General features: G+C 41.3%; 1 protein-coding gene and 1 pseudogene across 2 annotated transcripts in view; one reads left to right on the plus strand and one right to left on the minus strand.

Moving 5' to 3' along the window:
* Positions 1-16704, plus strand: part of PPME1 (protein phosphatase methylesterase 1) — a 51466-nt gene extending 34762 nt beyond the window's left edge. Inside the window, exons 8-14 of one of the 2 annotated variants that reach the window (XM_040258859.1) lie at positions 2255-2320; positions 5297-5420; positions 10788-10917; positions 11758-11802; positions 13344-13408; positions 14125-14192; positions 15505-16704. In XM_040258859.1, the coding sequence (XP_040114793.1) occupies positions 2255-2320; positions 5297-5420; positions 10788-10917; positions 11758-11802; positions 13344-13408; positions 14125-14192; positions 15505-15523 (517 nt within the window). In that variant the 3' untranslated portion in view covers positions 15524-16704. Of the gene's footprint in view, positions 1-2254; positions 2321-5296; positions 5421-10787; positions 10918-11757; positions 11803-13343; positions 13409-14124; positions 14193-14323; positions 14425-15504 lie in introns of those variants that run through there. The other variant, XM_040258860.1, reaches the window with a different exon arrangement.
* LOC120876792 lies at positions 5598-6087 on the minus strand (annotated as a pseudogene).
* Positions 16705-18133: the final 1429 nt, after the last annotated feature.

Here is an 18133-nt window from a genome sequence, read left to right on the forward strand (position 1 = left end):
ATTCTATTTGTTGAATGTTAAGATGTTCTGAGTTCTATGAGAGCCACTGATTTTTAGATAACTTTTGAGCGTAAGAATCACAAAGAATACTACCAGCTTTCTGGTAATTTTATTTTGTGTCTGAGTGATATCTGAATAGTTTATGACACATGGCCATTTTGGTTATTCCAGATTCTAGGTGGGGACAAGATGTTGAAATACAAGACCAATCTAAATCCAGTAAAGATTTAAAGCACAGTGAATTTCTGCTTTTGTTCTCTTGGTTATGCAAATAAGAGGCAGTAGGGTGTAGTCATTAAAAGCCTGGGCTTTGAAGTCAGAAATGGATTCGGATCTTGGTTCTAGCACCTAGATGCTCTGAGGAAAGCAGAATAGGGGAAGCAGTTGAGGAGGAAGGGTGATAACAAAAGTGAGAAATTGGTTAGGAAACAATTGTAGAAGAGAGTAATGCTGGTCAGCATAGATTATGATGGCAACAGAGGAAGTTATATGGTCATATTTGGAATGTATTTTGAAGGTAGACTGACATCATTGCCTTATGGATTGTGTGTTGGGAGAGCAGGTGAGGGGAGATTCAGCATTCAAGGATGACTGCTAGGTTTTTAACCCAACGATTGATGAATGATAGAGACAAAGAGCAGTAGATTAGAGGGCAGGCAAGGGGCAGGAATCAGGACTTTTATTCACATGGTCAAATAAAAATATTCTCTTTGAATATGCAAAGAAAAAAAGATTGAATGCAATCATTTAGTTGATAGAAAAAAGATCCAAGTACTGAGCTTTGGGATACACTGCAGTATTTAGAGCTTGGAAAGGAAAGCAATATCCATCAAAATAAACTGAAAAGGCACAGTTGGTGAAATAGAAGGAAAGCAAGAGAGTGTTAGCACTCTCTTGGAAGAAGAAATGATCTCTGTCAAATGCTGCTGAGAGATCAAGTGAGGTCAAGACTAAAATGACCATTAGGATTGGCTTGATGAAGGTGACCTTGACAAAGGAAATCTCCGAAAGTAAGTAGGAGATAAAAAGCTGATGTATGTTGGGGAGGTTGGTTGAGGAAAGGATGTAAGGTGACAAAGTGGAGAACGCAAGTAAGATAACTTTTTTAAGATAGAGCAGAGAAGTAAGGTAGTATCTAGAAGTGAATGTGGGGTTAAAGATGTTTTTAAAGGATGTTTTATAATATCCACTAGATGTTTTATATAATATCTACTAGAGGAAAAAAATGACACAAATAAAAGACAGGATAAGTAAAGGAACAAGATCTTCATGAACAAAAAAGGACTGAACCAGTGCCCAATGTTGGGCTTGAATATGAACAGAGATAACTTCATGTATTCAGTACTCTTCAAGGTAGAGTATATGATTATAATACAGGTGGATTTGTAGATTCAGTTGGTGGTAGAAAAATGAAATAGTAATTCTGATTGCTTCTTTTTATCATTAAAATATGAAACAAAGTCATTATCTCAAGGGGTTTACAGTATAAAATTTTATGTGATTTTTTTTTTAAGCTAAAAAATGAGATTTAAAGAAATGTGTTCTGATGGCTTGCTTTAGGCAGTGTTTTCAGGTCCCCTGGGACAGGCAGTCATTTTCTTGGCCCTTAGTCAACTCCGAGAAGACAATTCTATTTCTAGTTTGAGCTCCTAAGCCTCTGTATCATGGCATGTAAGACCCTCCAGGAGCTAACCCCTGCCTGTCCCGTTCTGTCACACTCTCCTGGTACTCTCTTCTGTTCCTCCTTGCTCTCTTCCCTCTAAGATCATCGTCCTACCGATTTTTTCGCATCACATTACCTTCGTTCACAGTGTGCCTTCTGCCTGTTTTGCTCTGACCACCCTCTTTTATCTTCCACTTATCCTTAGTCCTCAGTTTAGGCAAGACTTTGGAAAGTTTTCTCTGACTTCATTCAGAATAAATGAGGTTCATTTGAACCTTACTCGATTAAAATTATTTGTTTCATTTGTTTCTCCCCACTAAATTATGTGCTTCTTGAGCTCAGGCATGGGATATGGTATCTACCTCTTGGTAAATATTGCCAGGACTTAAGTGATTTCAGTGCCTTAATTTTTACTGCTTGGCTTATCACCACAATAACGAAATGGGAAGTAGTGGTAATCTCCATAGTAAGTTACATTGATAACTGCACCGTTTTAGTAACTCCCACAGAATTGCAAAATTGTTGATTTGACCCTGCTGATATGATAAGATAAAGATGAATGACCTTCTCTCTCCTGTCTCACTTTTCTAGTGTGAAGAGTGGCCAGATTCGAAATCTGGAGTCTGCCCGTGTCTCAATGGTTGGCCAAGTCAAACAGTAGGTTTTATTTTTTCCCCCTTGCACTGGTTAGAGGCTGAAACATATGAGAAATTATAGGTTGCTTTTTTGGTCATACATTTGTTCTACCATGTTGGTGAATACCTTCATTATTTTAGATAATTTTTATAAGAGAACTCAGTTTGGCCAGTTGTATAGATTTTCTCTTTTTCTTTTTTTTGCAGAAATCCCAAAGCCAAATAATGTCTTCTATATCAGTGGTCTCCAACCTTTTTAGCACCAAGGACTGGTTTCATGGAAGACAATTTTTCCATGGAATGGGGGGCGAGGGGGTATGGTTTGGGGATTATTCAAGCACATTACACTTATTGTGTACTTTATTTCTATTATTATTACATCAGCTCCACCTCAGATCATCAGGCATTAGATCCCATTGTACCCATTACCCATCTTCAACAGTTATGAACTCATGTTTCATCTGTGCCCTTTTTATTTCCCCTAAGGACAAAATATTTTGAAAAAAATTTCAGATATAATTTCCTTTGCAAAATTTTAGTATGCTCTAAAAGGTAAGGACACTTTAAGCACAGTCATAAGACCAATATCACACCTAAGAAATTAACAATTCCTTAATATCATCAAATGTCTTTAGTATCTACTTATTTGATTGTCTTAATTTTTTTTTAGTTTAAACCAGAACTATAATAGGAATTTATACATAGCAGTTGATTGATAAATCTCATAAGTATCTTTTAATCTATAGGCTACCCTTCTGTGTCTCTTTTTTTTCCCCCTGGCGATTTATTTGTTGAGGAAACCTGGTTGTTTGCTCTGTAGAAGCTCCCACAATCTGGATTTGCTGATTGATTCCTCAGGGTGTGATTTAACATGTTCCTTTATTCCTTGTATTTTCTGTAAATTGTTAGGTCAGAGGTTTGATCAAATTCAGATTTGTTTGTTATTATTTTGGTTTTTTATTTGTTCGCAAAGAATCCGCCTGCAACGCAGGAGATGTATACCAGAGACTTGGGTTCAGTCCCTGGGTTGGGAAGATCCCCTGGAGAAGGGAATGGCAACCCGCTCCAGTATTCTTGCCTGGGAAATACCATGGACAGAGGAGCCTGGTGGGCTACAGTCCATGGGGTCACAATAGAGTCAGATAAAACTAAGCAACTAAACAGCAACAGCAGTAGGTGATCTTGTGTACTGCTATCAGGAAGCACATAATGTCTGGTTGTCTTTTTTTTTTTTTTTAATATTAGTAGCCATTGATAACTGCCTGGATTCATTCATTCATTTCATTCATTCATTCATTTGCACTACCTCATTTAATCCTATACCTCTTCAAGGTAACTGTTTTATATGGGAGGAAATGGAAGTTCAGAAAGGTAAAGTGACTTTCCCAGGATCACATAGCTAATGAATGATAGAACTCATATTCTTAGAACTCAAACTCCTATGTATTTGACTTTAAGGCCTACATGATGGATTTTATATCCAAAAGAGCAGTTTGAGTAGTAATATCTGGCAGACACAATGCAGAGGCTTTAAATAAGTTGTGAGAATGCTCATTTTTTAACGCTTGAATATTTTGAGATCTGATTTGTTTAAGCAGTGAAGAGTTACATGGTTTGTATTCAGGTAGTTCAGTTATCTTTACATTTTTACTTTAAGTGATGGTTTCTCTAAATATGTAAAACTATGTATGTAAGAATCTGTGTTTTAACTGTCACTTAGATGCCCACTGGAACCTTCCTGCCCTTCTTGATCTAGGTGTAATTCCCCTGAACCTCCCAATTTACTGCTGTGGAAGCCCAAAGCACATATTGTTTCGTTAATACTTTGACCTAATTGTGAAACTTGACACCTCAAGTTCCTAAGAAAACCCCCACTTAACAAAACACTTGTGAACATACACATCACCGAAGGTTTGGTAGAGAAGACAGAAGCTACCATTCTTAAAAAATCTACAACCGAAGTCTGACTGATCCTTCAGTTTGTCCCAGTCTCTCTTTATCTTGCTTGTTCTCCTCGTCTCACTTCTCTCTCCTTTTTCAAGGGCAAAATGACAAATTATCATGGACAACAGACCTTGGCCCTGGCTGCTACATAGGCTCTTGAGGTCTTACTTTTAACATCTGCTAATGTATTTTTGTTCAACAAGTTCTCTTTAAAAGAAATTACGGTACCAGCTGTTCTGTCATAATGTTTCTACCTGATTATATGAAATACAGAGATACTATTTTTAGATGCAAAACAACAATAAGTGGTTGGATCAGATGCACTAATCTCTAAGGTTTATCTGGCCCTGGTTATTGTAATTGCCAGTTTCTTTCAGCTAATTAAAAGTGGGGGCCTTTTACCAATCTGTTTCAGCCTTGTTGTATTATAAACAGGGTACAGTAGAAAAGCACCAGCCTCATCCACTCCTGAGCTAAATGATCCTGGACAATTTTTTAACTCTTCAGAGCTATTTTAAGGGATTGCTATGAGGATTATATAAGATAATGCCAATAAAACTCTTGTCACCATGCCTCAGGAAATGGTTACTGCCTTCTGTGGGTCAGTAGTAGCTCAGACAGTAAAGCATCCGCGTGCAATGCAGGAGACCTGGGTTCAATCGCTGGGTGGGGAAGATCCCCTGGAGAAGGAAATGACAACCCACTCCAGTGTTGTTGCTTGGAGAACCCTGTAGACCATGGACTGTGGATCATGGATTGGCAGGTCACAGTCCTTGGAGTCACAAAGAGCTGGACACGACAGAACAAAACATGCGTCAGTGCAAGAACCAGAAACCAGCCCTTGGAGTATAGTGAAATGTTGGCCATGACCTTCCACAGCCCTGGTCTACTTTTGTACACTTTTAAATGCACATTTTTCACACCCTGCTCCCGGAGCATTGTTAAATTTTAACTAGTATTTGATTATAAAAAGCTATAAATATCAGCTTCTCTAGGGTAAATTGTGTGTAGAAGAGAGGTGTGTGATAGCACTTTTTTTTTTTTTAATACCTAGGTGTGAAGGAATTACAAGTCCAGAAGGCTCAAAATCTATAGTGGAAGGAATCATAGAGGAAGAGGAAGAAGACGAAGAAGGAAGTGAGTCAGTAAACAAGAGGAAAAAGGAAGATGACATGGAGGTGAGTGAAAGTCGGCATTCTTCGAAGGATGGGGTAGTGTGTAAGGTGGGGAAAGGAAGGTGACATTGTTCTTTTTGTCCATCATTAGATATTTTAAGGGACAAAGATACTATCATAATAGATACTTAGATTGACTATAAGATATAAAGCACTTCTTTTTTCTTTTTACAATCCAGGTCTTTATTTTTACACCCAAAATGCCATGAATTCATAGGGAATGGGCTCCAGAAGTTCACGCTCCTTTCCATTGGTCCTCATGAAGTGTGCTTCTCTGGGTGGAGCAGGCTGGTGCTTCAGCTGAACCCAAGTCCCTTTCTCTTTGACTTCCTTCTTTTTCTGATCATTTCCTTAACACATTTCAGGAAGCTCTTGGCTCTTAGAGTGCCTAATTGCTCCATACGCACATTAATTCTCTTGGCAAGAATCTTGCCCTTGTTTGTTTACAGTGATGCCAACAGCATGCTGGATAACCCTGTAAACTCCCAGTTTTGCTCTGGTAACATTTGTGGGGCATTCCTTTTTGAACAATACTCATTCCCTTGATATCTACAATATCACCCTTCTTGTAGATTTGCGTGTATGTGGCCAAAGGAACAACTCCATATTTTCTAAAAGGCCTAGAGAACATGTAGCAGTTGCCCCTCCTCTTTCTCTTTGTGTTGGTCATTTTGGCGAATTACTGGAAGATGGTGGTTCTGGCTGAAAGCATAAAGTACTGCCGGAGTCCAGCCCTGGTGGATCCAGGGTAATTCGAAGGGGGGATGGAGTTGGTATCTTAGGAAAGAATTATTTAATTAGAAATATAAAGAGAGATTAGGAAAAAATAGTGTAGTAGGAAAATTAGTGGAGAAAAGAGGCTGATATTCCTTGCTTTACACGGAAAGCTAATAAAGTTTCAAGACAAGAAACTTGCACCGTCTACGTTAGGCCACAGGTGCCCACTTGAAAAGCGGAGGGTGCCCCACCTTGGGCTTCCTCTTGCATGGGTCTTAGAAGCCCGGGCAAATAAGTAGACATGGGGAGCCTCCACGTTCCAAGGGATCAGCCTGAAAAAGAGAGGGAGGGAGAGGGAAAAAGAGAGAGTTGACACGGGGAGGCCAAGCTTGTGCAAAAACCCCCAACTTTATTTTTAAAAGGTGTTTATATACCCTAAGTTTTACATAATGGAAGATACAGAGTCATGCAGGGGCAGCAGTCCTGACCCTTTCTGTGTATCTTTCCGTATACAAAAGGTCTCAGGTGATTTATATTATCTTCTGGTCAAGAGGCCTGTTCACACTTTATGGCTCTCTTCCTTAATGAATGTTAATCTCATTTCCCCTGAAGTGTTTTTCTTTAATCTGCATCACCCTCAAAGCACTAAAATTACATCCCTATAGAACAAAGGTGCAGTGGGTTATAACAAAGAAGGTACTTAACTCAAAGATCTATGTTGTTACTTGTTTTTTTTTTCTATATACCAACTATATCAACAAATAAAAGATACGAAAATTTGGCAGCAAGTATTGGCTCAACAAATGAAACCCTCAATCAGTCCTATTCTAATGGTTTTGACTCCTTGGAAGCCCCTACATTCCTAGGATGTTTTGAGCTTCCTGTGTCTCTCGCAGTCTGTCGGGAGGCTGCAAACAATCACATGCGCAGCTGTAAGAGTCCTATAGGCAGGCTAGAAAGCCATCTGAGGGGTTCTTGGATTGAAACACTCTTATTATGCCCAGGAGACTTACTATCTAAAAGCTCTAAATTAACTTTTTCCAGAAAAAGGTGGTGGGGGGACAGCCCCTGTTAATGTCAGAAGTGTAAGCGAAAAGCATAATGCAGTACGGCAAGCAGACTCTGGTTTTGGGGGTAGATGCTCGAGAAAATCCAGCGAGGCTCCCTTAAGGCCGGACTCGCCTTTGCCTGTCGGACCCCTTAACCTCATGACCTTTGCCACAGGCGGGACTCCTCGTGCTGGCTCCTGGCAAAAATACTTCTTGATAACTCTGACAAATTGGAACATAAAACTCAAGAGTATTACCCTACCCTCAGGGAGAACTGCTGTCTCACCAGGCCCTTTCTCACCTCTACTTCTGTTCCTGTGGTTTATCTCATGAGAAAAATCCCATTTCCTACCACCAGTCTACACAGAACTGATCAGATCCTACCTGTCTTTCAGGGTGTATCTCCTTGGGGAGCTTTCTGACCTCAGTTTATATTAGTCCCTCTGCAGTATAGCACTGAGAGTCTGTAGGACACAACTTAGCACTTTCTTTTCTGAAGTTGTGACTGAGTCATATAACTGATTTTCTTAGGCCACACTCATAATATATGGTTTTCTAATAGTCATCCCTATAATACAGGTTCAGTGTCGTCTAATAACAAGCATTGTCTCCCCCAAAAAATAACCTATGTATTTGGAGGAGAGGAACTGATGTTATGTGTGAATTTCCCTCAACATAGAGCTTAAGGCTGTGTGCATAGTAAGTGTTCTGTGACAACTTGCTGAGCAACTGATTTGAGGATGGTAGTGGGAAGGGGTGCTTTTTCTGAGAAATGAATAGTAAGTGTGAGCCACAGACTTTCAGGAATGGATTATGACTATCTTACTTATGCCAGGGAATGGACTCAGTGTACACCACATATTCCTTTGCATTTGGAGATGCTAGTGTCAGCAAGGAGGAAAGTACATTTTTAAAAACAGTATTTTTAATTTAGTGAGGATCTTCTTGTCATCCTTAAGATAATACTTTGTACCTTTTTGGAGTTCACAAAATTATGAATAATGCGTGATCAGTTTGCTCTCCCGCAGTCTGTGAGGTGAGAAGAGATCTTTTCTCACGTGTTAACAGTGTAGAAACTGAGACTCAAGAGATGAAGACTTGTCCAAGGTAATCAAATAGTGTTCAGTAGATTTGAAACCCTGATACAAATTGTCAGTTACTTTTCTCTTTTGTGTGCTAGGATCTATACTGAATGATTCACATTAACATCTCTAGTTCTCATTTTGGCTCTGCATTGTAAATATTAAGTTTTGTGACTCAGATGCAGGTACTTGCCTATGGTCACATGTAAATGTTAGTGCTAAAACACATCCAGATCCTCTGATTTTTAATTCCAACTCATTTTCTTCTTATCATTTTTATAGGCTCTAATATATGGGGTTTTGTGAACTCCAGCAGTTCTGTTAGGAGGACAAACTGAGGCACATCGATCAGTGAGGAACTTAGCTAGACAGTCTCCACCTGAGGAAGGACACAGAGAAACCCCAATAGTCACGGTTTCTTGCAGCTAGTGGATGAGTCCTGGTAATCTAATGCACAGTAGTAATTATAGGCAACAATACTGTATTATAAACTTCAGAGTTGCTAAGCGACTAGATCTTAATTGTTCGCACCACAGATAAATGATAATTACGTGACACGATAGAGGTGGTCACCACGCTATGGTGGTAATCACTGCAGCGTATACATGTGTCAAATCAACATGTTGTACACCTTCAACAATGTTGTATACCTTCAACAATGTTGTATGTCAGTGATATCACAATAAAGGAAAAATAAAATGATGGAGATAATATTAGTAATGCCAATTAAATGTAGCAACAACAACACAAAAAAACAGGCACAGTTTCTTAGGGGCAACTCTCTTTAGCACAGTATAAAAAGTTGTGTTTGAAATGGCCCGAAGACATACATAAGAGGTCAGTTGCATCCATTCTGTTCTGTAAAAGAAAACAAGCTATACATTTTTATTGGGGATGAGGGGACTCTAATATATAATGGTTAAAATACAGGGGGAAAAAGGGAAAACGTTATTTTGGTTCTTGAATAAGCTTCAGTTGTCCAAGAGATATTTCTTTATGCATAAATCTGTTTTTTAAAACTGCTTTATTAAAAAGTTTATAAGAACCTACAACTGTATTTTATAGTTGTAGGTTCTTATTATATTTAGGTTTTAATCCATTTGAGTTCATTTTTATATATTCTCCAACTTCATTCTTTTGCATGTGGGCATTCAGTTTCCCAGTACTGTTTTTTGAAAAACTGTCATTTCCCCATTGAATGGTCTCAGCATCCTTATCAAAGATCACTCGACCATATATGTGAGGTTTATTTCTGGGTTCTTGCACTTATTCCATTGCTCTATTTGTCTGTCTTTATACCAGTACTGTGCTGTTTTGATTACTGTAACTTTGTAATATATTTTGAAATAGAGTATGAGTCCTCCAGTTTTGTTCATCTTTATTAAAATTGTTTTGGTGTTTGGGATCCCTTAATATCCATATGAATTGTATGCCTAAATTAATAAATATTAATCCCTTAATATTCCATATGAATTTTTGCAAACAGTGCCATTGAGATTTTGAAAGTGATTGTGTTAAATCTACAAGTCACTTTGGGTAACATGAACACCTTAAACATCTGAGGATCTTTAACACAATATATGCTGTCTCATGTTCACTTCTAGATTTTCATATTGTGGTTGATGTGGTATTCCAGTTACTTATTTCAGTTATAATATTTCAAAATTTTCATGATGCAAAAAAGTGTAGAGAACATTTTATTTGTTCATGTTGTATTTGATGAGCACACACTCTGTGCCATCTACTTTATATTGAGGTTTAACAGATTTTGTTATATTTGGTCATTTCCTTCTTAAAATTACTATTTAAATTATATATAAATTTCTGTTTATATAAACATACATATGGAGAAGGAAATGGCAACCCACTCCAGTATTCTTGCCTGGAGAATTCCGTGGACAGAGAAGCCTGGTGGGCTACAGTCCATGAGGTTGCAAAGAGTCAGACATGACTGAGCACGCTCACACACTAACATACATGTTTACATCATATCATTGTCACATATAAAAATATAAGAAAAAATATTTCATCAACATATTTTCAGTTTTCCCTTCTAGTTCTTTCTCAAAGCATACCATATTTTTCCAGTAGTAATCCTAACTTAGATGACATGTTGTACTCTGCTTCTTTCACTTAATGTTACGTCATAAGCATTTTTCCATACTGCAGTGTGTTTTTTGTAGTTATTCTTTTGATAATGTGTTTTTCTGCCAGTTGAGTATAAGAAGCGCAATCTTGGCTGTACCAGTTTACTGGCTTTGTGATCTTATGAAAGTTTCCTAGGTTCACTGAAACTAATAAAAGTAAAAAGTATGCTTCTCATCATCTAAACGTGCAAGTCGAACAATAACTTATGTCACAAGGCTGTTATAAGGATTAAATGTATATTAAAATGTCTGGGACATGGTAAGCCCTTAATATGAGCTAGTTTCTTTCCCTTTCCTTTTCCCAAGGCCCTAGTTTTTATCCTGTTCCTCCTGGGGTTGCCCTCAGAGACTCAAAACTTGCTCTTACTCCTCTAGACCAAGAAAGACCATCCATACACTTGGAGAATTGAACTGGCAAAAACAGAAAAATACTGGGATGGCTGGTTCCGAGGCTTATCCAATCTCTTTCTTAGCTGTCCTATTCCTAAATTGCTGCTCCTGGCTGGTAAGTGTGCATGTGTATGTATTAGTCAGCCTGGGATGCCATAACAAAATACTGGGTGGCTTAAACAGTTCTGGAAGCTGTAAGTCTGAAATAAGGGCTCCAGCCTATCAAATTCTGCTGAGAGCTTTCTTACTGGCTTGCAAACAACCACCTTCTCACTGTGTTCTTACGTGGCAGAGCGCACAAGAGCACCGATCTTATCTTACGAGGGCCCTACCTTTGTGACCACATTTAACCTTCATTACTTCCTCATTTAACCTTAATTACCTTCATATCTCCAAATGTGGTCCCATTGTGAATTAGGGTTTCATCATATACATTTTGGGGTGGGGGGACACAATTCAGTCTCTAGCAGTGAATGTATATTGTCATCTCCATTATGTCTTTGTTAAAAGCGTTTACCATGTGGGTAGCGACTTCCAAAGTGAAATACTGTGCTTACTCATTTGTGCCCTTTCTCCTTCCTTTGACAAATCCGTAACTAACTAAGCATGAGCATCCACCAGGGATGACCTAAATCTGGCTTGGACTCTGTACCTGGTCAAACCCAAGTCCTTCTCCTTGAGTGGTATAAGGATATTCTGAGTAAAAAGGAAATTTAAAAAGTAAAGCCTGTTTTCAGAAAGCAGCTTAAACAAGCAAAGTGATTATGGGGATCATCAGCCTTGAAAGCTTCATGTGGTGAGACTGTATACTCAGGAAGTTAGGATTGGCATTAACATGAATTGAGAATGTCATCCTGTTTACCACTTTGTAACAATTTTTACTTCATAACAGCAAAACCTATTTCATACAGCCTTTTAAAGTAAGCTACTTGTGGATTCTCTTATTTTATTCTAGGTGTTGATAGATTGGATAAAGATCTGACTATTGGCCAAATGCAAGGTAAGTTATGAAGAAATTACATTCCTAGGTCCCCTCAGGGCAGAGAAATGGGCAAAGTCATGTGGAAATTTTCTATCTAAAAATGGGAATTATATTGCCACATAGACCTCAGAGTTGTAAGAATTAAAGTGATGCAGTGTCTTTGAAAGGGGCATTATAAAGTCCTGTGTGCAGATATATTATGAAAGGAGATATTCTGAATACTGGACAGTATTTTTATTATTGTTAGAATTCTTGGGAAAGGGAAAGGTCCAAGATAACCCAAATACAAAAAGATACAAGTTCTGTTTAGAAGACAACATGATGAGGTGGTAAAAGCAAGGACTCTGCAGTTGGGAGAACTGTGTTTGAGTACTACTTCTTTCCTACTAATTTTTTTTCACCCTGGGCAGGTTACTTGACCTGCTTTAGCTTTAATTTTCTCAATTTGTAGAATGAGAAAATTGATGGCAGCCTGACAGGGATTGTGAGGTGTAATGAGTAGGAAAGTGACATGTGCTCAGGTTCAGGTGTGTTGGCCAGATGACTGGAGGCAGTGGAACCAATCTCATGGAAGCCCTTGGCTTTAGAGCAGATGAAAGGCTTGGTGAAGGTGAAGTCAGTAGGCATTGGCAACTTTGGATTATATGAAAAAAGGTGCCAACTCCAGAGCCAAGGTTTCAGGCTTAAGCAGATTCTGTTCTTGACTTTCCTTCTTTTCTACTTACTCTCCCTGGGCAATCTCATGGTTCCCATTTACACCCTGATAACTCACAAAGCAATGTATCATGGCCTTGATGACCGGGGATGGGTTCCATATTCTTTGGTCTCCTTAGAGATCTTGCTTTATCAGTCATCTCTGTCCACTCTTAATAAAATGATCACATTTGTTTGAGCTTACTGTGTTATACAGGACAGTGTGAAAAAGTGTTTAGTACTGTCTAGAACATAGTTAAGCACTCAGATGGTAACTTATTATTGTAATAATAAATCTCAAAATCTTTAATTTACAAATCCCTTAATGATAAGGCCCCTGCTTACATCTCTAGCCTCATTGTTAACTCTCATGAGCACCATGCCAAAGTTTTTCTTCTCAGGAGCAAATACCATTTCATCCTCCGTTTCTTTGTGTAACTTACTTTTTCTGTGTGGGAAGCCTTCCTGGATACCTGTTTTATTGCAAAGACCCAATTCCTGTGTTTTTCCAGTTCCATGTGCTTAGTGTTAGCCCAGGAACGACATGCTGTATTAAAATCTGAGTTTTATGTTTTGCTCTCCTACTAGACAGACTATAGTGTAAACAGGAACTGTTTCTATGTGTCTGGCCCAAAGTAAATGCATATTAAGTAGGTGAAGAAAGAAGAAGTGAAGGGAAATGATTTGCTCAAAGTTACAATGTCAGGTATTACCATCTTCCTCACAGGCTTGTTAATTGGGTCCCGACTGTTGGGGTGGGGTGATGGGGAGGTCCTGGCCTGCTAACGTGACCTGTGAGGCTACAGAGATGGTAAGGAGAGGACCTTTTTAGTCCTTGAGGTGGCTTTGGTTTATATCTTCCCCAGGGAAGTTCCAGATGCAGGTCCTGCCCCAGTGTGGCCACGCAGTCCATGAGGATGCTCCAGACAAGGTGAGTCTGGTGCTGGATGCCTGTAGAAGGGCAACTGAGAGAGTAACTGTGACTCTCACGGAAGACAGCATAACCCTCTGAGTCAGCCTGTGTTACTTGCAGAAGCTGCTGTGGGGCCTACACACATGCAGTCCCACCAGCCCCTCAGACCTCTCCCTGGCAGCTGCTTTTGGTCTTGCCTTTCTGTGTATGGGCTGAGGAGCTACAGGCGCCCTGCTGTTTTACCCAGGGCCCTGTGGTTAAGATGGAGAAAGGAATAGCAACCCACTCCAGTATTCTTGCTTGGAGAATCCCATGGACAGAGAGGAGCTTCCTCCATGGGGTCGTAAAGAGTCGGACATGATTGAGCGACTAACACACTGTGGTTAAGATTGTAAGCTCTACTTCTCCATTATCCCCAAAAGCCAGATGGAAGAAAAAATAACTGTGGTAGACACTGTTCCCTAAAACACATGCAGTTAGGAATTAATATGTGCTCCTCCTGTAGGAAAAAAGTGCTTTGTAACTCTACGGGGATAACTAAGCCTTCACATCATTCCTCTTGACTTTTCTGGAGCCATCCCTGCAGGACCCAGGTCCTTTTGCTTTCAGGCTCCCCAGAACTGCAGGACCATGACACTATAACGCCTTAACTTCCAACAGAAGCCTATAGGACCTCCAAGCCTGAACCCCGTAGCTACCCTTAACATGGCCTGGAATATCTCTCCCTTTTCCAGGTAGCTGAAGCTGTTGCCACTTTCCTGATTCGGCACAGGTTTGCAGAGCCTATCGGTGGATTCCAGTGGTAAGGAAGTACAAAGATTTAAAGAGCCCAGCAGTACCCCCCAAAAGAGATATTTGCAAGGTTGTAAATATCTCTGCCTTACCCCTGCCTGGGTTAGGTCACCATGCCTTTCTTCTTCCTCCTCAACACAGAGCCCAGCGTGTGTTTCTGCAAAGCCGTGGTTGGTTCTTTCCGTGTGCTCTGGTCCAGTGAGTTGTTGCTAAACTGACATTAAACAGTGCCTAGTCCCCTACCCCCTTTGTGATGTGTACTTTTTCTTGAGATGCCCCTTCCTGTGGAGGCTGGGATGGGAATTGTCCATTTCCGGGCTCTTAGAAAAATTCTATATGCCTTCTCCTGCCCTGCTGTCGAGGAAGGTGAGGCAGACCTTGAGGCTATGTAGAGATCTGGAGCAAAGTTTCCAGCCTCAGCACTGTTAACATTTGAGGCAGGTAATCCTTTGTGGTGGTGGGGCTGTTCTGTGCACTGTAGCGTGATGAACAATATCCCTGGACTTCATACTGGGAACCAGTAGCACTCTCTCAACACACATAGTTGTGTCAAGCAAAAATGTTCCTAGATTTTACCTAATGTCTTAAGGGAGGCAAAGTCATTCCCATTTGGGAACCACTGGTCTAGAGGAAAAAGGATGCCTCTCATCTTGGGAAACTCTATGTCGGATTGGAAGACACAGTAGATTTCTCTGTGGAGGAGGAGGAAGAGAGGCATGGTGACCCAAACCACATGGTCCTGGTCCCACCTCAAGGAACTCCCAGGCTTTGCTGCAGAAGGCCCCATCCTCACAGTGCCCCGCAGGCCATGTGAAGAGTCATGCCAGTTGGAAAGTCTCTTTTCTGATTCTCATGATGGTCCAGGGGAACTTGTTCCCCACCCTCAGAAAGTTTGAAGAAAAAATGTTGAAGAAATATAAACAGTTTCTACATCAGGGAGTTCGAAATGCCAGGGCCTAAGCGGTTTGAATGACAAAGCAAGGTAGGCATTGAAAATGCCAGGAGCCTGGTACAGTGAGCCACAGTGATTCCCTGATGTCAGACCACCCCTCAAGCAGCTGACCATTGATGGATCCCAGGAATCAACAATAAAGACTTAGTTTCTCTCAGTAAGTAGTGTCTGGGGGCCCTGGCCCATTTGGAGCTGTGGTCTGATCAGCCGTACACTGAGAGCACACCCTGTGTCTAGCCCTGGATGGGACTGAGAAGAGGTGGCGAGATCTGCAAAGGCCTTGGTGATCATTAGGAAGGGCTTCCTGGATGAGACAGGGTAAGCCAGTGAGAGTCACATTTGTTTTCCATTCTCTTTTCACTCTTCACAGTGTGTTTCCTGGCTGTTAGTGACCTGCTCTCCTTCCCTCCCTCAACATTGAGCTCTGTTGTAAATACATCGCACCAGAGGCCACTGTGATGCCGCTGTCTCCTCACCATCCTGCCCGACCATATGACACCGGCTCCCTGTAGACGGGCATCCCCAGATGTACAAACCCTTCCGTGTATTCCTGCCCAAAGCATTGTTTTCCAGGGCCTTCGATCAACATTGGTCTCCCCAGCTCCTCTCCCTTCCCTGTTCAGGGATAGCTCTTGCCTGTCCTCCCTGCCTTGCCTTGGGTGAAGCCTCCATCAGAACTGCCACCCTGGGCCCCTATTCCTGGCATTAGGTAATGTACCTGGGTCCCCATGTTTCCCCAGGTACAGGAACCTCTATTGCTTGAGATTGTTCTTGCCATGGTCCTGCCCTGCCTCATGGGCTGGACCATGTGCAAGATGGTCTTTATTTTTCCCTTTTAAATAAAACACCAGTCAGATACCTTTTTATCCCCATCTTATTCTTCTACGCTTGGAAGACCCAGAGAGGTCAGGATCTCATCCTTAGGTAGAGGGAGGGGTGATGGATAGCATCACAAGAAACTAGCCTGAAAATCAGGCTCAGCCAGTCCAAGCACATGGCCTCCCATCTGGGGAGGGCCCACGTCCCACTCCCACATGTCTGGGCACCTGCCCTGGGCTGAGGCCAGGCTGCTCCAGGGGCCTCTTGAGCCCTCACATGCCATAAAGCAACCCAGGTTCACTACAGCCCATGCACAAAGCCACAGGCTAAGGCCCGTGGAGTTGTTTTTAAGAAGCAGATTTAACCATTTTCATAGTTGGTCCCTGGAGGTATGCAGAGTGCCCGCTTGCCTTTTCTAGACCCACAGCTTATCTTAGTCGTTTGTGGTTTCCATGTCACCCTACATAGAAACAGTACAGTCCAGCATCCTCAACATTTGCCCTCTTCCAGCTGCCTCATCACAGCACTTGAGCCTCCCTGCTGCCCAGGCACGCCATTTCCAAGGGTAGGGAGGGGCAGTCTCCTGCAGCCCATCTTCTCTGTGACTGTCTTAGGTGATGCGTAGCCCCCTCCACCTTTTGACCCCACAACTTCCTATCCCTGTCCTGCTTCAGGATCTGAAGTCTGGGACCTTCTTTGTTTCTGTTATTTATGACCTTGTTTAAAGAAAATAAATATCTCCCAACCTTTATCTGGTCTTTCTCTATGGAGTTGTCCTTATTTCTGTTGATCTAGGGGTTGGGGACAGTTCATTGGATTTAGTCACCATAGAGCTCCAGAAAAGCCTGTTTGTTGCCTGCAGCCCATCAACGTCTTATGCTCTGCCTGCTCCCCAGAGTCAGAATGCCCATTAGAATGGACAGAGCCAGCCTCCACTGCAGCCAGGGAGACTAGATTCCAATCCTCTCTCTTCCAGTTATGTACTGTGTTGACTTTGGCCTAGAATAGGACGTCAAGCTCTCAGAGTTTCTCATTTGCTAATGCCCAAAGTTTGTTTACAAGTTCAAGCACCTCCTCAACTCTTAGACACTTAGGTCTGTCTACTTGTCCAGATGACCAAAAGCCACTCACATTGACCATTCCTAAAGTTGAACTTATCTTCCCCCTAAAACTTTTTCTCCCATAGTCCTAGCTCAGTAGTGATAGGTTCTACCATCTCTCCACTGGTCTAAACAAGGCAGCCAAAGTGTCCTTGATGGCTTCCTCTCTCATATTCACAACTGCCGTCCACTCTCTGTTCTATGTCTCCTCCTCTCCTTGCCGCAGCCTCTCCCCTGGCTACTCTCTACACATTGCTGGAGTCCTCTTCTTAGCAGGTGTTGGAGCTAGGCTGCCTGAATTAGAACCTAAGGCCCATCCCTTGCTGGATGTATCAGATAGCTAAGTACTTTTCTCTCTTTGTGCTTTGGTTTCCTCATCTGAAAAATAGAGGTCAACAGTATTTACCCCATAGGGTCTTGAGAACTACACAAGTTACTATAGGTTAACTCTCTCAGTTACTGACGGAGGGTAAGCACCTAATAAATAGTTCCTATCATGTCACTCCCATATTATAGTTAAGACCTTCTTTACTCAGAGTGGCCTGTGGTCAGCAGCATTAAGTATCATCTGGAAGCTTGTTCAAGATTTTGTCCTTAACCCCAGACCTACTGAGTCAGTACTGATCTACATTCCAACAAGCACATTATTCTGAGAAATTCTGGTTTGGATGTTCACTAAATATATCTGAGTAAAGCATGGGCTCCCTGGCAGAGAAGAAAAGTCCCTGTGTTCTGTGTGCTTCCACCAAGCCCTTCTGGGGGAGGGAGGGGCCTACCGAGGTCTCTTTGCTGGGCTGTTTGCACTCTGTCCACAGGGGGGCAGCATGGTCAAATGTGTGTTTTTCAGGGACACAGCCAATTTTGTTCACCAGATTAAGTCATAATAGTCATCAAAGTTGAGCAGCTAATTCACTTTACACACAACTATTTAATCCTCATGACAACCCTGTGAGGTAGGTGATGTTGTCATTTGACAGGTCCAAATTCATATAGCTCAGAAGAAGTGGTGTCAGAATTTAAACTTAGGTTTTTTTCCTCTTTACACTGCCTCCTGGACAATATAGGGGACCCTGGGCAGAG

Source organism: Oryx dammah, unplaced genomic scaffold, assembly GCF_014754425.2.
Source record: "Oryx dammah isolate SB20612 unplaced genomic scaffold, SCBI_Odam_1.1 HiC_scaffold_17, whole genome shotgun sequence".
Lineage (NCBI taxonomy): Eukaryota > Metazoa > Chordata > Mammalia > Artiodactyla > Bovidae > Oryx > Oryx dammah.